Consider the following 27,966-nt stretch of genomic DNA (forward strand, 5'->3'; position numbering starts at 1 on the left):
TAGGGTTAAGGACAGGTTAGTACATCCTTGGGTTAGTATAGTCTGGGGTTAAGGAGGGGTTAGTTCAGCCTGAGGTTAAGGAGGGGTTGGTACAGCCTGGGGTTAGTATAGTCTGAGGTTAAGGATGGGTTAGTATAGTCTGGGGTTAAGGAGGGGTTAGTACAGCCTGGGTTTAAGGAGGGGTTAGTACAGCCTGGGGTTAAGGAGGGGTTAGTACAGCCTGGGGTTAGTTTAGACTGGGGATAAGGAGGGGTTAGTATAGTCTGGGGTTAAGGAGGAGTTTGTACACACTGGGGTTAAGGAGGGGTTAGTACAGCCTGGGGTTAGTTTAGACTGGGGATAAGGAGGGGTTAGTACAGCCTGGGGTTAAGGAGGGGTTAGTACAGCCTGGGGTTAGTACAGCCTGGGGTTAAGGAGGGGTTAGTACAGCCTGGGGTTAAGGACGGGTTAGTACAGCCTGGGGTTAGTTTAGACTGGTGTTAAGGAGGGGTTTGTACAGCCTGGGTTTAAGGAGGGGTTAGTACAGCCTGGGGTTAGTTTAGACTGGGGATAAGGAGGGGTTAGTACAGTCTGGGGTTAAGGAGGGGTTAGTACAGCCTGGGGTTAGTACAGCCTGGGGTTAAGGAGGGGTTAGTACAGCCTGGGGTTAGTACAGCCTGGGGTTAGTCCAGCCTGGGGTTGAGGAGGGATTAGTACAGCCTGGGGTTAGTACAGCCTGGGGTTAGTACAGCCTGGGGTTAAGGAGGGATTAGTACAGCCTGGGGTTAGTACAGCCTGGGGTTAAGGACGGGTTAGCACAGTCTGGGGTTAAGGAGGGGTTTGTACATACTGGGGTTAAGGAGGGGTTAGTACAGCCTGGGGTTAAGGAGGGGTTAGTACAGCCTGGGGTTAGTACAGCCTGGGTTTAAGGAGGGGTTAGTACAGCCTGGGGTTAAGGAGGGGTTAGTACAGCCTGGGGTTAGTTTAGACTGGGGTTAAGGAGGGGCTAGTATAGTCTGGGGTTAAGGAGGGGTTTGTACAGCCTAGGGTTAAGGACAGGTTAGTACATCCTGGGGTTAGTATAGTCTGGGGTTAAGGAGGGGTTAGTTCAGCCTGAGGTTAAGGAGGGGTTGGTACAGCCTGGGGTTAGTATTGTCTGGGGTTAAGGAGGGGTTGTTACAGTCTGGGGTTAAGAAGGGGTTAGTACAGCCTGGGGTTAGTTTAGACTGGGGATAAGGAGGGGTTAGTATAGTCTGGGGTTAAGGAGGGGTTTGTACAGCCTGGGGTTAAGGAGGGGTTTGTACATACTGGGGTTAAGGACGGGTTAGTACATACTGGGGTTAGTTTAGACTGGGGATAAGGAGGGGCTAGTATAGTCTGGGGTTAAGGAGGGGTTTGTACAGCCTAGGGTTAGTTTAGACTGGGGATAAGGAGGGGTTAGTACAGCCTGGGTTTAAGGAGGGGTTAGTACAGCCTGGGGTTAGTTTAGACTGGTGTTAAGGAGGGGTTTGTACAGCCTGGGTTTAAGGAGGGGTTAGTACAGCCTGGGGTTAGTTTAGACTGGGGATAAGGAGGGGTTAGTACAGTCTGGGGTTAAGGAGGGGTTAGTACAGCCTGGTGTTAGTACAGCCTGGGGTTAAGGAGGGGTTAGTATTTCCTGGGGTTAGTACAGCCTGGGGTGAGTACTGCCTGGGGTTAAGGAGGGATTAGTACAGCCTGGGGTTAGTACAGCCTGGGGTTAAGGAGGGGTTTGTACAGCCTGGGGTTAGTACAGCCTGTGGTTAATGACAGGTTAGTACAGTCTGGGGTTAAGGAGGGGTTTGTACATACTGGGGTTAAGGAGGGGTTAGTACAGCCTGGGGTTAGTACAGCCTGGGTTTAAGGAGGGGTTAGTTCAGCCTGGGGTTAAGGAGGGGTTAGTACAGCCTGGGGTTAGTTTAGACTGGGGTTAAGGAGGGGCTAGTATAGTCTGGGGTTAAGGAGGGGTTTGTACAGCCTAGGGTTAAGGACAGGTTAGTACATCCTGGTGTTAAGGAGGGGGGTTCGTTCAGCTTGGGTCATGATCATTCAACAATAAGGTCATGATGATAAACCCCCAAATAATCTTTAATTCAGTCACCTGACCATCCTGTTCCCATGTCTTTTTAGTTACACCTGGTTGGTCCCCATCAAATGGATGAAGGGAGGAGTTGAGAGAGAGCAACACTGGCTTCTTCAGGAAACAGGTATTTCTAATGCCAGTGTTTGTGTCAAATGAAGTCCTGCATGGGTATAAGTGGAGATGTCCCTGGACTAATGGACAGGTCCATGGGTATCAGTGGAGATGTCTCTGGACTAATGACTAATGGACAGGCCCATGGGTATCAGTGGAGATGTCCCTGGACTAATGTACAGGTCCATGGGTATCAGTGGAGATGTCCCTGGACTAATGACTAATGGACAGGTCCATGGGTATCAGTGGAGATGTCCCTGGACTAATGACTAATGGACAGGTCCATGGGTATCAGTTGAGATGTCCCTGGACTAATGATTAATGGACAGGTCCATGGGTATTAGTTGAGATGTCCCTGGACTAATGTACAGGTCCATGGGTATCAGTGGAGATGTCCCTGGACTAATGACTAATGGACAGGTCCATGGGTATCAGTTGAGATGTCCCTGGACTAATGACTAATGGACAGGTCCATGGGTATCAGTTGAGATGTCCCTGGACTAATGACTAATGAACAGGCCCATGGGTATCAGTGGAGATGTCCCTGGACTAATGAACAGGCCCATGGGTATCAGTGGAGATGGCCCTGGACTAATGACTAATGGACAGGTCCATGGGTATCAGTGGAGATGTCCCTGGACTAATGACTAATGGACAGGTCCATGGGTATCAGTGGAGATGTCCCTGGACTAATGACTAATGGACAGGTCCATGGGTATCAGTTGAGATGTCCCTGGACTAATGAACAGGTCCATGGGTATCAGTGGAGATGTCCCTGGACTAATGACTAATGAACAGGTCCATGGTTATCAGGTGAGATGTTCCTGGACTAATAAACAGGTCCATGGGTATCAGTGGAGATGTCCCTGGACTAATGACTAATGAACAGGTCCATGGGTATCAGGTGAGATGTTCCTGGACTAATAAACAGGTCCATGGGTATCAGTGGAGATGTCCCTGGACTAATGAACAGGTCCATGGGTATCAGTGGAGATGTCCCTGGACTAATGACTAATGGACAGGCCCATGTGTGTCAGTGGAGATGTCCCTGGACTAATGAACAGGTCCATGGGTATCAGTGGAGATGTCCCTGGACTAATGACTAATGGACAGGTCCATGGGTATCAGTGGAGATGTCCCTGGACTACTGACTAATGAACAGGTCCATGGGTATCAGTGGAGATGTCCCTGGACTAATGAACAGGTCCATGGGTATCAGTGGAGATTTCCCTGGACTACTGACTAATGAACAGGTCCATGGGTATCAGTGGAGATGTCCCTGGACTAATGACTAATGGACAGGTCCATGGGTATCAGTGGAGATTTCCCTGGACTACTGACTAATGAACAGGTCCATGGGTATCAGTGGAGATGTCCCTGGACTAATGAACAGGTCCATGGGTATCAGTGGAGATGTCCCTGGACTAATGGACATGGCCAGGTCATGTTATTGTTCATCGTAACAGGAAGTTCTGTGTTGAATCCTAACTTGAGACCAAGCTTTCCCAAAAAGTCCCTGTTTTCATGGAATTACTTGGGAATTAGCAGGAAGTCAGGGAATCCTCTAACCAGGATATTCTGGAAAACCAGTGAATTTTGTAAAATCTGGCAGAATGTTGCCTTTCTGTGACCAGTGTGTTGCTTTCCTCCAACAGACAGACACCCCCCCATGACAACAGCAGGATCTGAGTGGGTTCTGGCCAACCTCAATGTGTCTGGCTATTACAGGGTTAACTACGACATGGACAACTGGGAACGACTCCTCAACCAGCTCACCACAGACCACACGGTCAGTATACGTTATTAATCCAATCTTATGTGGATATTACCTATCAGAGTATGATTCCATATGACGCAATGTAACATCAGAACTTCTGTGTGCAGGTCATTCCTTTAATTAACAGAGCTCAAATAGTGGATGATGCCTTCAATCTGGCCAGGTAAAGCCCTTTCTTACTCCCCCCCACCTACTGTATTTCCTGGTAAACTGTGTGGAAGCTGGAAGCTGATGCGGTTGTGCTGTCATATTGTTGTGTGTTTCCAGGGCCAAGGTGATCAACACGACATTAGCTCTGAGGACCACCAGGTAACTAGAGTAATATATTCTACTATACAGATTATATATTACCAGGTACCTGTCTCAGGAGAGAGACTCCGTCCCCTGGGAGTCAGTTCTTATATTATATATTACCAGGTACCTGTCTCAGGAGAGAGACTACATCCCCTGGGAGTCAGCTCTCAGGAATCTCAACTACTATATCCTCATGTTCGACCGTGGACAGGCATACGGGGTGCTACAGGTGGGTCACTATAATATGATATATCATTCATTTACAGTTGCAAAAGATCTGTCGTCGTCCCAAATTCTCCTGGTTTTCCAGAAATCCTGTTAGAAGGATTATAGATTCCCTGCAAAACCCGGGAATGTTTTAAAAGGTTACTGTAATTCTGCTACCCTAAATAGACAATATAATATAGTAATACTATGATTTAGTCTGAAATATTGGCCTCTAGTGAAGCCATGAAGCTCTAGTATCATCTTTAACTGAACATAGTTTTCGTACGTAAGAAAATGACATAGAACAACTTACAACATGTCAGTATTTGTCTCATGGGCTAATACAACCACAATATAATCAGATCATTATGTTCTCTGGAATACTGGAGTCTGATAACAATTGTGAAACACTGCTGTTATTGATTATGGTTGTAGTGCATGAGAAAATGACAAAGATCAACAACAACACACAGAGGACATAACAAAGATCAACACAGAGGACATAGACGACATAACAAAGACCAACATAGAGGACATAGAGGACATAACAAAGATCAACATAGAGGACATAACAAAGACCAACATAGAGGACATAGAGGACATAACAAAGATCAACACAGAGGACATAACAAAGACCAACATAGAGGACATAACAAAGACCAGCATAGAGGACATAGAGGACATAACAAAGACCAACATAGAGGACATAACAAAGATCTACATAGAGGACATAGAGGACATGACAAAGATCAACATAGAGGACATAACAAAGATCAACATAGAGGACATAACAAAGATCAACATAGAGGACATAACAAAGACCAACATAGAGGACATAGAGGACATAACAAAGATCAACATAGAGGACATAACAAAGATCAACATAGAGGACATAGAGGACATAGAGGACATAACAAAGACCAACATAGAGGACATAACAAAGACCAACATAGAGGACATAACAAAGATCAACATAGAGGACATAACAAAGATCAACATAGAGGACATAGAGGACATAGAGGACATAACAAAGATCAACATAGAGGACATAGAGGACATAATGAAGATCAACATAGAGGACATAATGAAGATCAACATAGAGGACACAGAGGACATAACAAAGATCAACATAGAGGACATAACAAAGATCAACATAGAGGACATAACAAAGATCTACATAGAGGACATAACAAACACCAACATAGAGGACATAGAGGACATAACAAAGATCTACATAGAGGACATAACAAAGATCAACATAGAGGACATAACAAAGATCAACATAGAGGACATAACAAAGATCAACATAGAGGACATAGAGGACATAGAGGACATAACAAAGACCAACATAGAGGACATAGAGGACATAACAAAGATCAACATAGAGGACATAACAAAGATCTACATAGAGGACATAACAAAGATCTACATAGAGGACATAACAAAGATCAACATAGAGGACATAGAGGACATAACAAAGATCAACATAGAGGACATAGAGGACATAACAAAGATCAACATAGAGGACATAACAAAGATCAACATAGAGGACATAACAAAGATCAACATAGAGGACATAGAGGACATAGAGGACATAACAAAGACCAACATAGAGGACATAACAAAGACCAACATAGAGGACATAACAAATATCTACATAGAGGACATAACAAAGATCAACATAGAGGACATAGAGGACATAGAGGACATAACAAAGATCAACATAGAGGACATAGAGGACATAACAAAGACCAACATAGAGGACATAACAAAGACCAACATAGAGGACATAACAAAGATCAACATAGAGGACATAGAGGACATAACAAAGATCAACATAGAGGACATAACAAAGATCAACATAGAGGACATAGAGGACATAACAAAGATCAACATAGAGGACATAACAAAGATCAACATAGAGGACATAACAAAGATCAACATAGAGGACATAGAGGACATAACAAAGATCAACATAGAGGACATAGAGGACATAACAAAGATCTACATAGAGGACATAACAAAGACCAACATAGAGGACATAACAAAGATCAACACAGAGGACATAACAAAGACCAACATAGAGGACATAGAGGACATAACAAAGATCAACATAGAGGACATAGAGGACATAACAAAGATCTACATAGAGGACATAACAAAGACCAACATAGAGGACATAACAAAGATCAACACAGAGGACATAACAAAGATCAACATAGAGGACATAACAAAGACCAACATAGAGGACATAGAGGACATAACAAAGACCAACATAGAGGACATAACAAAGACCAACATAGAGGACATAACAAAGATCAACATAGAGGACATAACAAAGACCAACATAGAGGACATAACAAAGATCAACATAGAGGACATAGAGGACATAACAAAGACCAACATAGAGGACATAACAAAGATCAACATAGAGGACATAGAGGACATAACAAAGATCAACATAGAGGACATAACAAAGATCAACATAGAGGACATAGAGGACATAGAGGACATAATGAAGATCAACATAGAGGACATAACAAAGACCAACATAGAGGACATAACAAAGACCAACATAGAGGACATAACAAAGATCAACACAGAGGACATAACAAAGATCAACATAGAGGACATAACAAAGATCTACATAGAGGACATAACAAAGATCTACATAGAGGACATAACAAAGATCAACATAGAGGACATAGAGGACATAACAAAGATCAACATAGAGGACATAACAAAGACCAACATAGAGGACATAACAAAGATCAACATAGAGGACATAACAAAGATCAACATAGAGGACATAGAGGACATAACAAAGACCAACATAGAGGACATAGAGGACATAACAAAGATCAACATAGAGGACATAGAGGACATAACAAAGATCAACATAGAGGACATAACAAAGATCAACATAGAGGACATAATGAAGATCAACATAGAGGACATAACAAAGATCAACATAGAGGACATAGAGGACATAATGAAGATCAACATAGAGGACATAGAGGACATAACAAAGATCAACATAGAGGACATAACAAAGATCAACATAGAGGACATAACAAAGATCTACATAGAGGACATAACAAAGATCAACATAGAGGACATAGAGGACATAACAAAGATCAACATAGAGGACACAACAAAGATCAACATAGAGGACATAACAAAGATCAACATAGAGGACATAACAAAGATCAACACAGAGGACATAACAAAGATCAACATAGAGGACATAACAAATATCTACATAGAGGACATAGAGGACATAACAAAGATCAACATAGAGGACATAACAAAGATCAACATAGAGGACATAACAAAGATCTACATAGAGGAGATAACAAAGATCAACATAGAGGACATAGAGGACATAGAGGACATAACAAAGATCTACATAGAGGACATAGAGGACATAACAAAGATCAACATAGAGGACATAACAAAGATCAACATAGAGGACATAACAAAGATCTACATAGAGGAGATAACAAAGATCAACATAGAGGACATAGAGGACATAACAAAGATCAACATAGAGGACATAGAGGACATAACAAAGATCTACATAGAGGACATAGAGGACATAACAAAGATCTACATAGAGGACATAGAGGACATAACAAAGATCTACATAGAGGACATAGAGGACATAACAAAGATCTACATAGAGGACATAGAGGACATAACAAAGATCTACATAGAGGACATAACAAAGATCATAACAAAGAACTAACAAAATTCAGTGCTGTTCCCCCAGGCTTAGCTGAAACAACAGGTCTGATTGGTTCATACTGTTTGTCTCGCAGGGTTACCTGAAACAACAGGTCTGATTGGTTCATACTGTATTTCTCCCAGGCTTAGCTGAAACAACAGGTCTGATTGGTTCATACTGTTTGTCTCCCAGGGTTACCTGAAACAACAGGTCTGATTGGTTCATACTGTATTTCTCCCAGGCTTAGCTGAAACAACAGGTCTGATTGGTTCATACTGTTTGTCTCCCAGGGTTACCTGAAACAACAGGTCTGATTGGTTCATACTGTTTGTCTCCCAGGGTTACCTGAAGATGCAGATCACCCCCCTGTTTGAGTACTTCAGGACCATAACGGTTGATTGGACCAGAGTCCCCACTGGACACAACGACCAGTAACAACTCTGCTTTTCAAATGAAATGTTATTTTAAACAAATTAAGATACATAATTGTATTTGTAAATATATCTTTCTGGCGCTTCTCTTACAACAGTAAATACACATTATCGGTCTGTTTTCAAAAGGAGTGCACTACATAGGGAATAGGGTGCTATTTGGGATGAACCCTTAGATATTACCATAATGTGTTGTGAGCTGTTCCACAGCCCTGTCCCTCTTGTCTCTCCTATCTCTCAGATACAACCAGATCAATATTACCATAATGTGTAGTGAGCCGTTCCACAGCCCTGTCCCTCTTGTCTCTCCTATCTCTCAGATACAACCAGATCAATATTACCATAATGTGTAGTGAGCTGTTCCACAGCCCTGTCCCTCTTGTCTCTCCTATCTCTCAGATACAACCAGATCAATATTACCATAATGTGTAGTGAGCTGTTCCACAGCCCTGTCCCTCTTGTCTCTCCTATCTCTCAGATACAACCAGATCAATATTACCATAATGTGTAGTGAGCTGTTCCACAGCCCTGTCCCTCTTGTCTCTCCTATCTCTCAGATACAACCAGATCAATATTACCATAATGTGTAGTGAGCTGTTCCACAGCCCTGTCCCTCTTGTCTCTCCTATCTCTCAGATACAACCAGATCAATATTACCATAATGTGTAGTGAGCTGTTCCACAGCCCTGTCCCTCTTGTCTCTCCTATCTCTCAGATACAACCAGATCAATATTACCATAATGTGTAGTGAGCCGTTCCACAGCCCTGCTCCTCTTGTCTCTCCTATCTCTCAGATACAACCAGATCAATATTACCATAATGTGTAGTGAGCTGTTCCACAGCCCTGTCCCTCTTGTCTCTCCTATCTCTCAGATACAATCAGATCAATATTACCATAATGTGTAGTGAGCTGTTCCACAGCCCTGTCCCTCTTGTCTCTCCTATCTCTCAGATACAACCAGATCAATATTACCATAATGTGTAGTGAGCCGTTCCACAGCCCTGCTCCTCTTGTCTCTCCTATCTCTCAGATACAACCAGATCAATATTACCATAATGTGTAGTGAGCTGTTCCACAGCCCTGTCCCTCTTGTCTCCTATCTCTCAGATACAACCAGATCAATATTACCATAATGTGTAGTGAGCTGTTCCACAGCCCTGTCCCTCTTGTCTCTCCTATCTCTCAGATACAACCAGATCAATATTACCATAATGTGTAGTGAGCCGTTTCACAGCCCTGTCCCTCTTGTCTCTCCTATCTCTCAGATACAACCAGATCAATATTACCATAATGTGTAGTGAGCCGTTTCACAGCCCTGTCCCTCTTGTCTCTCCTATCTCTCAGATACAACCAGATCAATATTACCATAATGTGTAGTGAGCCGTTCCACAGCCCTGTCCCTCTTGTCTCTCCTATCTCTCAGATACAACCAGATCAATATTACCATAATGTGTAGTGAGCTGTTCCACAGCCCTGTCCCTCTTGTCTCTCCTATCTCTCAGATACAACCAGATCAATATTACCATAATGTGTAGTGAGCCGTTCCACAGCCCTGTCCCTCTTGTCTCTCCTATCTCTCAGATACAACCAGATCAACGCCATATCCTTTGCGTGTCGTATGGGAGTGGAGCGCTGCAGGGTTCTCACCAGCGATTGGTTCAGAGAGTGGATGCTGAACCCAGACCACAACCCGTGAGTACGAAGCACAATTATTTGGGTTTCCATATCCTGGGTCTTTCCCAAAATTCCCAGGTTTACCAGAAATCCCAGCTGAAGGATTCCTGGAATCAGGAAGGAATAAGTAGGAAAACCGGGACTCCTCCAACTGGTAATTATGGGAAAAGTTGAGCAGAAACCCTAAGGATGTTTAGAGTTAATGTGATTGTTTTCCTTCTCTTCAATGATGCTGATTTTGTGTTTATGCAACTCTTTATTGACAGGATTCACCCCAACCTGAAGACAACAGTGTACTGTAACGCTATCGCAGCAGGAGGGGTGGCGGAATGGGACTTCGCCTGGCAGATGTTCAAGAATGCCACAGTAGCCACAGAGGCTGCCAAGCTGAGGTCCTCCCTGGCCTGTACTAAGGTCCCATGGCTGCTGAACAGGTAGGTACAGAGGCTGCCAAGCTGAGGTCCTCCCTGGCCTGTACTAAGGTCCCATGGCTTCTGAACAGGTAGGTACAGAGGCTGCCAAGCTGAGGTCCTCCCTGGCCTGTACTAAGGTCCCATGGCTGCTGAACAGGTAGGTACAGAGGCTGCCAAGCTGAGGTCCTCCCTGGTCTGTACTAAGGTACCATGGCTGCTGAACAGGTAGGTACAGAGGCTGCCAAGCTGAGGTCCTCCCTGGCCTGTACTAAGGTCCCTGCTGAACAGGTAGGTACAGAGGCTGCCAAGCTGAGGTCCTCCCTGGTCTGTACTAAGGTCCCTGCTGAACAGGTAGGTACAGAGGCTGCCAAGCTGAGGTCCTCCCTGGCCTGTACTAAGGTCCCATGGCTTCTGAACAGGTAGGTACAGAGGCTGCCAAGCTGAGGTCCTCCCTGGCCTGTACTAAGGTCCCATGGCTTCTGAACAGGTAGGTACAGAGGCTGCCAAGCTGAGGTCCTCCCTGGTCTGTACTAAGGTCCCTGCTGAACAGGTAGGTACAGAGGCTGCCAAGCTGAGGTCCTCCCTGGTCTGTACTAAGGTACCATGGCTGCTGAACAGGTAGGTACAGAATCCTCAGCAGGAGCTAACACTCAGAACCACTTCATCTTGTGTTTTGTTGAAGAAAAGGTCTGGTTTCGTGAACCAAACCACACAACACTTAAGTTGGAGTGACGCTAGACCTTTATCCTGTTCAACTCTGAGCCGTTGTTTTGGACCCGGTAACAACTCATTCGTTTATTTGTTGTCTGAACATAGAAAGTGAAAGCTGTCTTTTTGGAAACTCAAATCTTACTGCTGGTGATGTCATAAAAAAGTGCCAAGGTTTAGTCTGCATGGAAAGGGTCCACCCTAATGGTCACTGTAAAGCAATGCATTCCCTTCTCCGTCCACATCATCGGTGTATTCATCCTCCACGTGTTGATCCGTCTCACTGGTTTACAACAGGAAAAGACACGTGTCCTCACCTGTCTAAGTGTTATTTGGAGATGTTTCACTCTGTAACTCGAAAGGGTCATTTTAAGATGGCAGTCATTTTGGCGCAGTGACTCACTCACTACCCAAAACAGATGCAACTGGTTTCAAGTGGCTAAGACATGTCATGTGATCCCCTACTGCTATCTAGTGGACAGATTGGGAATGAGACAGGGGATATATTTACATCAATAGATAGGTAGAGATTTCCTCTTTCTCCTCATGTGCCTTCAGAGAGTATTCATACCCCTTCATCCACATGTTGTTGTTACAGACAGAATTCAAAATGGATTCAAGATTTATATTTGTTTCTCACCCATAAACACACAATAACCCACAATGACAAAGTGAAAACATGTTTTTATAAATATCTCATTTACAAAAGTATTCACACCCCTGAGTCAATGCATGTTAGAATCATCTTTGGCAGCGATTACAGCTATGTGTCTTTATGGGTAAATCTCTAAGAGTGATTACAGCTGTGTGTCTTTATGGGTAAATCTCTAAGAGTGATTACAGCTGTGTGTCTTTATGGGTAAATCTCTAAGAGTGATTACAGCTGTGTGTCTTTATGGGTAAATATCTAAGAGTGATTACAGCCTTGTGTCTTTATGGGTAAATATCTAAGAGTGATTACAGCTGTGTGTCCTTATGGGTAAATATCTAAGAGTGATTACAGCTGTGTGTCCTTATGGGTCTCTAAGAGTGATTACAGCTGTGTGTCTTTATGGGTCTCTAAGAGTGATTACAGCTGTGTGTCTTTATGGGTAAATCTCTAAGAGCGATTACAGCTGTGTGTCTTTATGGGTCTCTAAGAGTGATTACAGCTGTGTGTCTTTATGGGTAAATCTCTAAGAGTGATTACAGCTGTGTGTCTTTATGTGTCTCTAAGAGTGATTACAGCTGTGAGTCTTTCTGGGTAAATCTCTAAGAGTGATTACAGCTGTGTGTCTTTATGGGTAAATCTCTAAGAGCGATTACAGCTGTGTGTCTTTATGGGTAAATATCTAAGAGCGATTACAGCTGTGTGTCTTTATGGGTAAATCTCTAAGAGTGATTACAGCTGTGTGTCTTTATGGGTAAATCTCTAAGAGTGATTACAGCTGTGTGTCTTTATGGGTCTCTAAGAGTGATTACAGCTGTGTGTCTTTATGGGTCTCTAAGAGTGATTACAGCTGTGTGTCTTTATGGGTAAATATCTAAGAGTGATTACAGCTGTGTGTCTTTATGGGTAAATCTCTAAGAGTGATTACAGCTGTGTGTCTTTATGGGTAAATCTCTAAGAGTGATTACAGCTGTGTGTCTTTATGGGTAAATCTCTAAGAGTGATTACAGCTGTGTGTCTTTATGGGTAAATATCTAAGAGTGATTACAGCTGTGTGTCTTTATGGGTAAATCTCTAAGAGTGATTACAGCTGTGTGTCTTTATGGGTAAATCTCTAAGAGTGATTACAGCTGTGTGTCTTTATGGGTAAATCTCTAAGAGTGATTACAGCTGTGTGTCTTTATGGGTAAATCTCTAAGAGTGATTACAGCTATGTGTCTTTATGGGTAAATATCTAAGAGTGATTACAGCTGTGTATCTATACATTCCTGCATGAGAACAATTATTCCTCTAAAATGAAAAATGACATCACAAGCCCTGCGCTTTTAAAAGGCTGTGTTTGTGCATGTTTAGAGCAACACCATCAGGTAAAAAATTGGACTTAGGTCACGTCACAAATCCCTTTTTTGTGTTGAAACAGGTATCTGGATTATTCCCTGGATCCAGCTAAGATCCGAAAGCAGGACTGCACCTCCACCATCAACTACATCGCTGGTAACGTGGTGGGGATGCCCCTGGCCTGGGACTTCATCAGGGCTAGGTGGAACTACATCTATACAGAGTAAGTCATCAGGGCTAGGTGGAACTACATCTATACAGAGCAAGTCATCAGGGCTAGGTGGAACTACATCGATACAGAGTAAATCTAGGTGGAACTACATCTATACAGAGTAAGCCATCAGGGCTAGGTGGAACTACATCTATACAGAGTAAGTCATCAGGGCTAGGTGGAACTACATCTATACAGAGTAAGCCATCAGGGCTAGGTGGAACTACATCTATACAGAGTAAGTCATCAGGGCTAGGTGGAACTACATCGATACAGAGTAAATCTAGGTGGAACTACATCTATACAGAGTAAGTCATCAGGGCTAGGTGGAACTACATCTATACAGAGTAAGTAATCAGGGCTAGGTGGAACTACATCTATACAGAGTAAGCCATCAGGGCTAGGTGGAACTACATCTATACAGAGTAAGTCATCAGGGCTAGGTGGAACTACATCTATACAGAGTAAGCCATCAGGGCTAGGTGGAACTACATCTATACAGAGTAAGTCATCAGGGCTAGGTGGAACTACATCTATACAGAGTAAGTCTAGGTGGAACTACATCTATACAGAGTAAGTCTAGGTGGAACTACATCTATACAGAGTAAGTCATCAGGGCTAAGTGGAACTACATCTATACAGAGTAAGTCTAGGTGGAACTACATCTATACAGAGTAAGTCTAGATGGAACTACATCTATACAGTGTAAGTCTAGGTGGAACTACATCTATACAGAGTAAGTCTAGGTGGAACTACATCTATACAGTGTAAGGCTAGGTGGAACTACATCTATACAGAGTAGGTCATCAGTGTAAGTCTAGGTGGAACTACATCTATACAGAGTAAGGCTAGGTGGAACTACATCTATACGGTGTAAGTCTAGGTGGGGCTACATCTATACAGTGTAAGTCTAGGTGGAACTACATCTATACGGTGTAAGTCTAGGTGGAACTACATCTATACGGTGTAAGTCTAGGTGGAACTACATCTATACAGAGTAAGGCTAGGTGGAACTACATCTATACGGTGTAAGTCTAGGTGGGGCTACATCTATACAGTGTAAGTCTAGGTGGAACTACATCTATACGGTGTAAGTCTAGGTGAAACTACATCTATACGGTGTAAGTCTAGGTGGGGCTACATCTATACGGTGTAAGTCTAGGTGGAGCTACATCTATACGGTGTAAGTCTAGGTGGGGCTACATCTATACGGTGTAAGTCTAGGTGGAACTACATCTATACGGTGTAAGTCTAGGTGGAACTACATCTATACGGTGTAAGTCTAGGTGGAACTACATCTATACGGTGTAAGTCTAGGTGGGGCTACATCTATACGGTGTAAGTCTAGGTGGAACTACATCTATACGGTGTAAGTCTAGGTGGGGCTACATCTATACGGTGTAAGTCTAGGTGGAACTACATCTATACAGAGTAAGTCTAGGTGGAACTACATCTATACGGTGTAAGTCTAGGTGGAACTACATCTATACGGTGTAAGTCTAGGTGGGGCTACATCTATACAGAGTAAGGCTAGGTGGAACTACATCTATACGGTGTAAGTCTAGGTGGGGCTACATCTATACAGTGTAAGTCTAGGTGGAACTACATCTATACGGTGTAAGTCTAGGTGGAACTACATCTATACGGTGTAAGTCTAGGTGGGGCTACATCTATACGGTGTAAGTCTAGGTGGAGCTACATCTATACGGTGTAAGTCTAGGTGGGGCTACATCTATACGGTGTAAGTCTAGGTGGAACTACATCTATACGGTGTAAGTCTAGGTGGGGCTACATCTATACGGTGTAAGTCTAGGTGGAACTACATCTATACGGTGTAAGTCTAGGTGGAACTACATCTATACGGTGTAAGTCTAGGTGGAACTACATCTATACGGTGTAAGTCTAGGTGGAACTACATCTATACGGTGTAAGTCTAGGTGGAACTACATCTATACGGTGTAAGTCTAGGTGGGGCTACATCTATACGGTGTAAGTCTAGGTGGAACTACATCTATACGGTGTAAGTCTAGGTGGGGCTACATCTATACGGTGTAAGTCTAGGTGGAACTACATCTATACAGAGTAAGTCTAGGTGGAACTACATCTATACGGTGTAAGTCTAGGTGGAACTACATCTATACGGTGTAAGTCTAGGTGGAACTACATCTATACGGTGTAAGTCTAGGTGGAACTACATCTATACGGTGTAAGTCTAGGTGGAACTACATCTATACGGTGTAAGTCTAGGTGGAGCTACATCTATACGGTGTAAGTCTAGGTGGAACTACATCTATACGGTGTAAGTCTAGGTGGGGCTACATCTATACAGTGTAAGTCTAGGTGGAACTACATCTATACAGTGTAAGTCTAGGTGGAACTACATCTATACGGTGTAAGTCTAGGTGGAGCTACATCTATACGGTGTAAGTCTAGGTGGAACTACATCTATACGGTGTAAGTCTAGGTGGAACTACATCTATACAGTGTAAGTCTAGGTGGGGCTACATCTATACGGTGTAAGTCTAGGTGGGGCTACATCTATACGGTGTAAGTCTAGGTGGAACTACATCTATACGGTGTAAGTCTAGGTGGAACTACATCTATACGGTGTAAGTCTAGGTGGAACTACATCTATACAGAGTAAGTCTAGGTGGAACTACATCTATACGGTGTAAGTCTAGGTGGAACTACATCTATACGGTGTAAGTCTAGGTGGAACTACATCTATACGGTGTAAGTCTAGGTGGAACTACATCTATACGGTGTAAGTCTAGGTGGAACTACATCTATACGGTGTAAGTCTAGGTGGAGCTACATCTATACGGTGTAAGTCTAGGTGGAACTACATCTATACGGTGTAAGTCTAGGTGGGGCTACATCTATACAGTGTAAGTCTAGGTGGAACTACATCTATACAGTGTAAGTCTAGGTGGAACTACATCTATACGGTGTAAGTCTAGGTGGAGCTACATCTATACGGTGTAAGTCTAGGTGGAACTACATCTATACGGTGTAAGTCTAGGTGGAACTACATCTATACAGTGTAAGTCTAGGTGGGGCTACATCTATACGGTGTAAGTCTAGGTGGGGCTACATCTATACGGTGTAAGTCTAGGTGGAACTACATCTATACGGTGTAAGTCTAGGTGGAACTACATCTATACGGTGTAAGTCTAGGTGGAACTACATCTATACGGTGTAAGTCTAGGTGGAACTACATCTATACGGTGTAAGTCTAGGTGGAACTACATCTATACGGTGTAAGTCTAGGTGGGGCTACATCTATACGGTGTAAGTCTAGGTGGAACTACATCTATACGGTGTAAGTCTAGGTGGGGCTACATCTATACGGTGTAAGTCTAGGTGGAACTACATCTATACGGTGTAAGTCTAGGTGGGGCTATTGGACATCATGTAACTGTGAATATGTATCAGAGAAACTGATGTTTATTCACTAAGTAAATATAATAATAATACATCTCTGTACCTGGCAGATATGGTGGTGGATCCTTCTCATTCTCTAACCTCATCAACGGAGTGACCAGGAGATTCTCTACTGAGTTTGAGCTGAAGCAGGTTGGTACTGAGCTGAATCAGGGCTGTCCAACCCTGTTCCTGGAGAGCTTACCCTCCTGTAGGTTTTCACCCTAATCCTGTTCCTGGAGAGCTACCCTCCTGTAGGTTTTCACTCTAATCCTGTTCCTGGAGAGCTACCCTCCTGTAGGTTTTCACCCTAATCCTGTTCCTGGAGAGCTACCCTCCTGTAGGTTTTCACTCTAACCCTGTTCCTGGAGAGCTACCCTCCTGTAAGGTTTTCACCCTAACCCTGTTCCTGGAGAGCTTACCCTCCTGTAGGTTTTCATCCTAACCCTGTTCCTGGAGAGCTACCCTCCTGTAAGGTTTTCATCCTAACCCTGTTCATGGAGAGCTTACCCTCCTGTAAGGTTTTCACCCTAATCCTGTTCCTGGAGAGCTACCCTCCTGTAAGGTTTTCACTCTAATCCTGTTCCTGGAGAGCTACCCTCCTGTAAGGTTTTCAGTTTAATAAGGTATCAATTAGACTAGAGGTATATGTATGGATGGATGGTCTGTTTGTTGGGGGTGGTTACAGATAGAGTTTAATAAGGTATCAATTAGACTAGAGGTATATGTATGGATGGATGGTCTGTTTGTTGGGGGGGGGGTACAGATACAGTTTAATAAGGTATAAATTAGACTAGAGGTGTATGTGTGAATGGATGGTCTGTTTGTTGGGGGGGGGCAGAGCTTGTTTTCCTCCTTCTCAAAACGACAACATTGTTGAGTCAGTATTGTGATTTCTACCATGTTTCTATAATTGCAGCTGAAGCAGTTTAAAGAGGACAATGCCCGTGTGGGGTTTGGCTCGGGGACGCTGGCTCTGGAGCAGGCTATTGAGAGGACTACGGCCAACATCAAATGGGTGGCGGAGAACCAGGAGCCCGTTATGAAGTGGTTGGCCAATGAATGTACGTGAAATACCCCCCACTACAGCACCGTGCGACCAGGCCAATGGTGTTACTGCTTACTGAACCATCAGGGATATACAGACTGTATTAAACAGACCACAAACATGGGGCTGTGTGACCCAAATGGCACCCTATTCCCTGTATAGCGTGCTACATAGGGCTCTGGTTAAAAAGAGTGCACTCCATAGGGAATAGGGAGCCATTTGGGACAGAGATGTGCTGTATAATGATGAATGGACCAAAATCATGTTGTTACTTGAATCATGTGCATCCATTTTGGATTGTCAGTTTTTCATGTTCTCATGTTAATAAATGTCTGCCAATAAACGCTCAGTTAATATCGTCAGTTTTCAATCTCCCCAATATGTTCCTGGTCTTTACCTTCAGTTTCCAATCTCCCCAATATGTTCCTGCTCTTTACCTTCAGTTTCCAATCTCCCCAATATGTTCCTGCTCTTTACCTTCAGTTTCCAATCTCCTCAATATGTTCCTGGTCTTTATCTTCAGTTTCCAATCTCCCCAATATGTTCCTGCTCTTTACCTTCAGTTTCCAATCTCCCCAATATGTTCCTGGTCTTTACCTTCAGTTTCCAATCTCCCCAATATGTTCCTGCTCTTTACCTTCAGTTTCCAATCTCCTCAATATGTTCCTGCTCTTTACCTTCAGTTTCCAATCTCCCCAATATGTTCCTGCTCTTTACCTTCAGTTTCCAATCTCCCCAATATGTTCCTGGTCTTTACCTTCAGTTTCCAATCTCCCCAATATGTTCCTGGTCTTTACCTTCAGTTTCCAATCTCCTCAATATGTTCCTGGTCTTTATCTTCAGTTTCCAATCTCCCCAATATGTTCCTGCTCTTTACCTTCAGTTTCCAATCTCCCCAATATGTTCCTGGTCTTTACCTTCAGTTTCCAATCTCCCCAATATGTTCCTGCTCTTTACCTTCAGTTTCCAATCTCCCCAATATGTTCCTGCTCTTTACCTTCAGTTTCCAATCTCCCCAATATGTTCCTGCTCTTTACCTTCAGTTTCCAATCTCCCCAATATGTTCCTGCTCTTTACCTTCAGTTTCCAATCTCCCCAATATGTTCCTGGTCTTTACCTTCAGTTTCCAATCTCCCCAATATGTTCCTGGTCTTTACCTTCAGTTTCCAATCTCCCCAATATGTTCCTGCTCTTTACCTTCAGTTTCCAATCTCCCCAATATGTTCCTGCTCTTTGCCTTCAGTTTCCAATCTCCCCAATATGTTCCTGCTCTTTACCTTCAGTTTCCAATCTCCCCAATATGTTCCTGCTCTTTACCTTCAGTTTCCAATCTCCCCAATATGTTCCTGCTCTTTACCTTCAGTTTCCAATCTCCCCAATATGTTCCTGCTCTTTACCTTCAGTTTCCAATCTCCCCAATATGTTCCTGCTCTTTACCTTCAGTTTCCAATCTCCCCAATATGTTCCTGGTCTTTACCTTCAGTTTCCAATCTCCCCAATATGTTCCTGCTCTTTACCTTCAGTTTCCAATCTCCCCAATATGTTCCTGCTCTTTGCCTTCAGTTGGTTATTGGAAATCTGACACAGTTTCCTTCTTTACAGAAGGATGCACTGGATTATTATAACAAAAAGGACAATATCTCAGTAACTACGGTCAAAATAGAAAATGACTCCTTTTGATTAAATTATATATATATTTTTTTGAATGTGTTGCAGTTATTGTGACTGACCAGCTCGATTTGGACTGATGTAGCAAGCAAATAGTGTTTTTTACATTGGATAAAAGTAGAGATTCAGACCTACTGGTATATCATACACTACAGAGGAACAATGAGAAAGTAATTCTGCTTTGAAAGTTGATAAACTTGTAAACTCACTTTTGAGGAAATGGCCCTTGAATGATTTTTGGTACCTACTGGAAAGCTCTTCTTGGTCTACACCCATTCAGCGTTGTTCCCACCCTCTTAAGCCTGGGCCCAACCCATCTCTTTAAGGATTCACATGCCGTGTACTAAACAACCAAAGATTTCAAGACTAATGGCTGGTTTATACTATGTCTATCGACAGTTGTCCAATGAAATCATGAATATTCTATGGTCGTCCGACTTCAAACTTCACGTTGTCGTTATGAAAAAACTACAGGCTGCATGACATCAGCAGCCTGGTGGCCAAAAATAGCATAACGAGTGTATTTTAACACCAATAGCCCCACCCGTTTAAACATGCATCTTGTAAATGTCAATCTAGCAAACCAGGCAACTTAAAGCAACTTTGGTTTCTAGTTGGTTGGCTAGATAGATAATGGTAAGTTAGCTGGCTAGCCAGTTCAAATAATGACCAGATATCTGAAAACGTCTTCATTTGAGCTTATTTGTCTTCATTATTACAGTCAAATAAACTCACAAAGGCTATATACAGGGGGTACTGGTACAGAGTCAATGTGGAGGCTATATACAGGGGGTACTGGTACAGAGTCAATGTGGAGGCTATATACAGGGGGTACTGGTACAGAGTCAATGTGGAGGCTATATACAGGGGGTACCGGTACAGAGTCAATGTGGAGGCTATATACAGGGGGTACTGGTACAGAGTCAATGTGGAGGCTATATACAGGGGGTACTGGTACAGAGTCAATGTGGAGGCTATATACAGGGGGTACCGGTACAGAGTCAATGTAGAGGCTATATACAGGGGGTACTGGTACAGAGTCAATGTGGAGGCTATATACAGGGGGTACCGGTACAGAGTCAATGTAGAGGCTATATACAGGGGGTACTGGTACAGAGTCAATGTGGAGGCTATATACAGGGGGTACTGGTACAGAGTCAATGTGGAGGCTATATACAGGGGGTACTGGTACAGAGTCAATGTGGAGGCTATATACAGGGGGTACCGGTACAGAGTCAATGTAGAGGCTATATACAGGGGGTACTGGTACAGAGTTTCCTACGGGGCTGAAAGGGGAACCACCCCTCCCTACCTGGTGTTTCCTACAGGGCTGAAAGGGGAACCACCCCTCCCTCCCTGGTGTTTCCTACAGGGCTGAAAGGGGAACCACCACTCCCTACCTGGTGTTTCCTACAGGGCTGAAAGGGGAACCACCCCTCCCTACCTGGTGTTTCCTACAGGGCTGAAAGGGAAACCACCCCTCCCTGGTGTTTCCTACGGGGCTGAAAGGGGAACCACCCCTCCCTCCCTGGTGTTTCCTACAGGGCTGAAAGGGGAACCACCCCTCCCTCCCTGGTGTTTCCTATGGGGCTGAAAGGGGAACCACCCCTCCCTGGTGTTTCCTACAGAACCACCACTCCCTACCTGGAGGCTGTATACAGGGGGTACCGGTACAGAGTCAATGTAGAGGCTATATACAGGGGGTACTGGTACAGAGTCAATGTGGAGGCTATATACAGGGGGTACCGGTACAGAGTCAATGTAGAGGCTATATACAGGGGGCACTGGTACAGAGTCAATGTGGAGGCTATATACAGGGGGTACTGGTACAGAGTCAATGTGGAGGCTATATACAGGGGGTACTGGTACAGAGTCAATGTAGAGGCTATATACAGGGGGTACCGGTACAGAGTCAATGTGGAGGCTATATACAGGGGGTACTGGTACAGAGTCAATGTGGAGGCAAGTCAGTTAAGAACAAATTCTTATTTTCAATGACGGCCTAGGAACAGCGGGTTAACTGCCTGTTCAGGCAGAACGACATATTTGTACCTTGTCAGCTTGGGGATTTGAACTTGCAACCTTTCGGTTACTAGTCCAACACTCTAACCACTAGGCTACCCTGCCGCCCCGGAGGGGGTGCACCGGTACAGAGTCAATGTGGAGTCTATATACAGAAACACCAGGTAAACCAGGAAACACCAGGTAGGGAGGGGTGGTTCCCCTTTCAGCCCTGTAGGAAACACCAGGGAGGGAGGGGTGGTTCCCCTTTCAGCCCCATAGGAAACACCAGGGAGGGAGGGGTGGTTCCCCTTTCAGCCCCATAGGAAACACCAGGGAGGGAGGGGTGGTTCCCCTTTCAGCCCTGTAGGAAACACCAGGGAGGGGTGGTTCCCCTTTCAGCCCCATAGGAAACACCAGGGAGGGAGGGGTGGTTTCCCTTTCAGCCCTGTAGGAAACACCAGGTAGGGAGGGGTGGTTCCCCTTTCAGCCCTGTAGGAAACACCAGGTAGGGAGTGGTGGTTCCCCTTTCAGCCCTGTAGGAAACACCAGGGAGGGAGGGGTGGTTCCCCTTTCAGCCCTGTAGGAAACACCAGGTAGGGAGGGGTGGTTCCCCTTTCAGCCCCGTAGGAAACACAAGGTAGGGAGGGGTGGTTCCCCTTTCAGCCCCGTAGGAAACACCAGGGAGGGAGGGGTGGTTCCACTTGCTGCCCCGTAGGAAACACCAGGGAGGAAGGGGTGGTTCCCCTTTCAGCCCCATAGGAAACACCAGGGAGGGAGGAGGGGTGGTTCCCCTTTCAGCCCTGTAGGAAATACCAGGGAGGGAGGGGTGGTTCCCCTTTCGGCCCAGTAGGAAACAACAGGTAGGGATGGGTGGTTCCTTCTTGCTGCCCCGTAGGAAACACCAGGTAGGGAGGGGTGGTTCCCCTTTCAGCCCTGTAGGAAACACCAGGTAGGGAGGGGTGGTTCCCCTTTCAGCCCTGTAGGAAACACCAGGGAGGGAGGGGTGGTTCCACTTGCTGCCCCGTAGGAAACACCAGGGAGGAAGGGGTGGTTCCCCTTTCAGCCCCGTAGGAAACACCAGGGAGGGAGGGGTGGTTCCCCTTTCAGCCCTGTAGAAAATACCAGGGAGGGAGGGGTGGTTCCCCTTTCGGCCCTGTAGGAAACAACAGGTAGGGAGGGGTGGTTCCTTCTTGCTGCCCCGTAGGAAACATCAGGTAGGGAAAGGTGGTTCCCCTTTCAGCCCTGTAGGAAACACCAGGTAGGGAGGGGTGGTTCCCCTTTCAGCCCTGTAGGAAACACCAGGGAGGGAGGGGTGGTTCCCCTTTCAGCCCCGTAGGAAACACCAGGTAGGGAGGGGTGGTTCCCCTTTCAGCCCCGTAGATAACACCAGGTAGGGAGGGGTGGTTCCCCTTTCAGCCCCGTAGGAAACACCAGGGAGGGAGGGGTGGTTCCACTTGCTGCCCCGTAGGAAACACCAGGGAGGAAGGGGTGGTTCCCCTTTCAGCCCCGTAGGAAACACCAGGGAGGGAGGAGGGGTGGTTCCCCTTTCAGCCCTGTAGGAAATACCAGGGAGGGAGGGGTGGTTCCCCTTTCGGCCCAGTAGGAAACAACAGGTAGGGATGGGTGGTTCCTTCTTGCTGCCCCGTAGGAAACACCAGGTAGGGAGGGGTGGTTCCCCTTTCAGCCCCGTAGGAAACACCAGGGAGGGAGGGGTGGTTCCACTTGCTGCCCCGTAGGAAACACCAGGGAGGAAGGGGTGGTTCCCCTTTCAGCCCCGTAGGAAACACCAGGGAGGGAGGAGGGGTGGTTCCCCTTTCAGCCCTGTAGGAAACACCAGGGAGGGAGGGGTGGTTCCCCTTTCAGCCCCGTAGGAAACACCAGGTAGGGAGGGGTGGTTCCCCTTTCAGCCCCGTAGATAACACCAGGTAGGGAGGGGTGGTTCCCCTTTCAGCCCCGTAGGAAACACCAGGGAGGGAGGGGTGGTTCCACTTGCTGCCCCGTAGGAAACACCAGGGAGGAAGGGGTGGTTCCCCTTTCAGCCCCGTAGGAAACACCAGGGAGGGAGGAGGGGTGGTTCCCCTTTCAGCCCTGTAGGAAATACCAGGGAGGGAGGGGTGGTTCCCCTTTCGGCCCAGTAGGAAACAACAGGTAGGGATGGGTGGTTCCTTCTTGCTGCCCCGTAGGAAACACCAGGTAGGGAGGGGTGGTTCCCCTTTCAGCCCCGTAGGAAACACCAGGGAGGGAGGGGTGGTTCCACTTGCTGCCCCGTAGGAAACACCAGGGAGGAAGGGGTGGTTCCCCTTTCAGCCCCGTAGGAAACACCAGGGAGGGAGGAGGGGTGGTTCCCCTTTCAGCCCTGTAGGAAATACCAGGGAGGGAGGGGTGGTTCCCCTTTCGGCCCAGTAGGAAACAACAGGTAGGGATGGGTGGTTCCTTCTTGCTGCCCCGTAGGAAACACCAGGTAGGGAGGGGTGGTTCCCCTTTCAGCCCTGTAGGAAACACCAGGTAGGGAGGGGTGGTTCCCCTTTCAGCCCTGTAGGAAACACCAGGGAGGGAGGGGTGGTTCCACTTGCTGCCCCGTAGGAAACACCAGGGAGGAAGGGGTGGTTCCCCTTTCAGCCCCGTAGGAAACACCAGGGAGGGAGGGGTGGTTCCCCTTTCAGCCCTGTAGAAAATACCAGGGAGGGAGGGGTGGTTCCCCTTTCGGCCCTGTAGGAAACAACAGGTAGGGAGGGGTGGTTCCTTCTTGCTGCCCCGTAGGAAACATCAGGTAGGGAAAGGTGGTCCCCCTTTCAGCCCTGTAGGAAACACCAGGTAGGGAGGGGTGGTTCCCCTTTCAGCCCTGTAGGAAACACCAGGGAGGGAGGGGTGGTTCCCCTTTCAGCCCCGTAGGAAACACCAGGTAGGGAGGGGTGGTTCCCCTTTCAGCCCCGTAGATAACACCAGGTAGGGAGGGGTGGTTCCCCTTTCAGCCCCGTAGGAAACACCAGGGAGGGAGGGGTGGTTCCCCTTTCAGCCCCGTAGGAAACACCAGGGAGGGAGGGGTGGTTCCCCTTTCAGCCCTGTAGGAAACACCAGGGAGGGAGGGGTGGTTCCCCTTTCAGCCCTGTAGGAAACACCAGGGAGGGAGGGGTGGTTCCCCTTTCAGCCCCGTAGGAAACACCAGGTAGGGAGGGGTGGTTCCCCTTTCAGCCCCGTAGATAACACCAGGTAGGGAGGGGTGGTTCCCCTTTCAGCCCCGTAGGAAACACCAGGGAGGGAGGGGTGGTTCCACTTGCTGCCCCGTAGGAAACACCAGGGAGGAAGGGGTGGTTCCCCTTTCAGCCCCGTAGGAAACACCAGGGAGGGAGGAGGGGTGGTTCCCCTTTCAGCCCTGTAGGAAATACCAGGGAGGGAGGGGTGGTTCCCCTTTCGGCCCAGTAGGAAACAACAGGTAGGGATGGGTGGTTCCTTCTTGCTGCCCCGTAGGAAACACCAGGTAGGGAGGGGTGGTTCCCCTTTCAGCCCTGTAGGAAACACCAGGTAGGGAGGGGTGGTTCCCCTTTCAGCCCTGTAGGAAACACCAGGGAGGGAGGGGTGGTTCCACTTGCTGCCCCGTAGGAAACACCAGGGAGGAAGGGGTGGTTCCCCTTTCAGCCCCGTAGGAAACACCAGGGAGGGAGGGGTGGTTCCCCTTTCAGCCCTGTAGAAAATACCAGGGAGGGAGGGGTGGTTCCCCTTTCGGCCCTGTAGGAAACAACAGGTAGGGAGGGGTGGTTCCTTCTTGCTGCCCCGTAGGAAACATCAGGTAGGGAAAGGTGGTTCCCCTTTCAGCCCTGTAGGAAACACCAGGTAGGGAGGGGTGGTTCCCCTTTCAGCCCTGTAGGAAACACCAGGGAGGGAGGGGTGGTTCCCCTTTCAGCCCCGTAGGAAACACCAGGTAGGGAGGGGTGGTTCCCCTTTCAGCCCCGTAGATAACACCAGGTAGGGAGGGGTGGTTCCCCTTTCAGCCCCGTAGGAAACACCAGGGAGGGAGGGGTGGTTCCCCTTTCAGCCCCGTAGGAAACACCAGGGAGGGAGGGGTGGTTCCCCTTTCAGCCCTGTAGGAAACACCAGGGAGGGAGGGGTGGTTCCCCTTTCAGCCCTGTAGGAAACACCAGAGAGGGAGGGGTGGTTCCCCTTTCAGCCCTGTAGGAAACACCAGGGAGGGAGGGGTGGTTCCCCTTTCAGCCCTGTAGGAAACACCAGGGAGGGAGGGGTGGTTCCCCTTTCAGCCCTGTAGGAAACACCAGGGAGGGAGGGGTGGTTCCCCTTTCAGCCCCGTAGGAAACACCAGGGAGGGGTGGTTTCCCTTTCAGCCCTGTAGGAAACACCAGGGAGGAAGGGGTGGTTCCCCTTTCAGCCCCGTAGGAAACACCAGGGAGGGAGGGGTGGTTCCCCTTTCAGCCCTGTAGAAAATACCAGGGAGGGAGGGGTGGTTCCCCTTTCGGCCCTGTAGGAAACAACAGGTAGGGAGGGGTGGTTCCTTCTTGCTGCCCCGTAGGAAACATCAGGTAGGGAAAGGTGGTTCCCCTTTCAGCCCTGTAGGAAACACCAGGTAGGGAGGGGTGGTTCCCCTTTCAGCCCTGTAGGAAACACCAGGGAGGGAGGGGTGGTTCCCCTTTCAGCCCCGTAGGAAACACCAGGTAGGGAGGGGTGGTTCCCCTTTCAGCCCCGTAGATAACACCAGGTAGGGAGGGGTGGTTCCCCTTTCAGCCCCGTAGGAAACACCAGGGAGGGAGGGGTGGTTCCCCTTTCAGCCCCGTAGGAAACACCAGGGAGGGAGGGGTGGTTCCCCTTTCAGCCCTGTAGGAAACACCAGGGAGGGAGGGGTGGTTCCCCTTTCAGCCCTGTAGGAAACACCAGAGAGGGAGGGGTGGTTCCCCTTTCAGCCCTGTAGGAAACACCAGGGAGGGAGGGGTGGTTCCCCTTTCAGCCCTGTAGGAAACACCAGGGAGGGAGGGGTGGTTCCCCTTTCAGCCCTGTAGGAAACACCAGGGAGGGAGGGGTGGTTCCCCTTTCAGCCCCGTAGGAAACACCAGGGAGGGGTGGTTTCCCTTTCAGCCCTGTAGGAAACACCAGGTAGGGAGGGGTGGTTCCCCTTTCAGCCCTGTAGGAAACACCAGGGAGGGAGGGGTGGTTCCCCTTTCGGCCCTGTAGGAAACACCAGGTAGGGAGGGGTGGTTCCCCTTTCAGCCCTGTAGGAAACACCAGGTAGGGAGGGGTGGTTCCCCTTTCAGCCCCGTAGGAAACACCAGGTAGGGAGGGGTGGTTCCCCTTTCAGCCCTGTAGGAAACACCAGGGAGGGAGGGGTGGTTTCCCTTTCAACCCCGTAGGAAACACCAGGGAGGGAGGGGAGGTTCCCCTTGCTGCCCCGTAGGAAACACCAGGTTGGGAGGGGTTGTTCCCCTTTCAGCCCTGTAGGAAACACCAGGGAGGGAGGGAGGGGTGGTTCCCCTTTCAGCCCTGTAGGAAACACCAGGGAGGGAGGAAGGGGTGGTTCCCCTTTCATCCCTGTAGGAAACACCAGAGAGGGAGGGGTGGTTCCCCTTAAAGGCCCGTTGGAAACACCAGGGAGGGAGGGGTGGTTCCCCTTTCAGCCCTGTAGGAAACACCAGGGAGGGGTGGTTCCCCTTTCAGCCCCATAGGAAACACCAGGGAGGGAGGGGTGGTTCCCCTTTCAGCCCTGTAGGAAACACCAGGGAGGGAGGGGTGGTTCCCCTTTCAGCCCCGTAGGAAACACCAGGGAGGGGTGGTTTCCCTTTCAGCCCTGTAGGAAACACCAGGTAGGGAGGGGTGGTTCCCCTTTCAGCCCTGTAGGAAACACCAGGTAGGGAGTGGTGGTTCCCCTTTCAGCCCTGTAGGAAACACCAGGGAGGGAGGGGTGGTTCCCCTTTCAGCCCTGTAGGAAACACCAGGTAGGGAGGGGTGGTTCCCCTTTCAGCCCCGTAGGAAACACAAGGTAGGGAGGGGTGGTTCCCCTTTCAGCCCCGTAGGAAACACCAGGGAGGGAGGGGTGGTTCCACTTGCTGCCCCATAGGAAACACCAGGGAGGAAGGGGTGGTTCCCCTTTCATCCCCGTAGGAAACACCAGGGAGGGAGGAGGGGTGGTTCCCCTTTCAGCCCTGTAGGAAATACCAGGGAGGGAGGGGTGGTTCCCCTTTCGGGCCCAGTAGGAAACAAC

General features: G+C 47.3%; 1 protein-coding gene across 4 annotated transcripts in view; it reads left to right on the forward strand.

The window, feature by feature from the left end:
• Nucleotides 1-18,450, forward strand: part of LOC109883464 (AP-3 complex subunit sigma-2) — a 117,888-nt gene extending 99,438 nt beyond the window's left edge. For 2 of the 4 annotated variants that reach the window (XM_031812528.1, XM_031812529.1), the window contains exons 12-22: nt 2,128-2,204; nt 3,847-3,980; nt 4,076-4,131; nt 4,236-4,277; nt 4,323-4,491; nt 8,536-8,627; nt 10,210-10,320; nt 10,569-10,736; nt 13,493-13,633; nt 17,116-17,197; nt 17,964-18,450. In XM_031812528.1, the coding sequence (XP_031668388.1) occupies nt 2,128-2,204; nt 3,847-3,980; nt 4,076-4,131; nt 4,236-4,277; nt 4,323-4,491; nt 8,536-8,627; nt 10,210-10,320; nt 10,569-10,736; nt 13,493-13,633; nt 17,116-17,197; nt 17,964-18,116 (1,225 nt within the window). In that variant the 3' untranslated portion in view covers nt 18,117-18,450. The other 2 variants (XM_031812530.1, XM_031812531.1) reach the window with 2 other exon arrangements.
• Nucleotides 18,451-27,966: the final 9,516 nt, after the last annotated feature.

The sequence above is a fragment of the Oncorhynchus kisutch genome, unplaced genomic scaffold, assembly GCF_002021735.2.
Source record: "Oncorhynchus kisutch isolate 150728-3 unplaced genomic scaffold, Okis_V2 Okis03b-Okis08b_hom, whole genome shotgun sequence".
In the NCBI taxonomy this organism is placed as follows: Eukaryota; Metazoa; Chordata; class Actinopteri; order Salmoniformes; family Salmonidae; genus Oncorhynchus; species Oncorhynchus kisutch.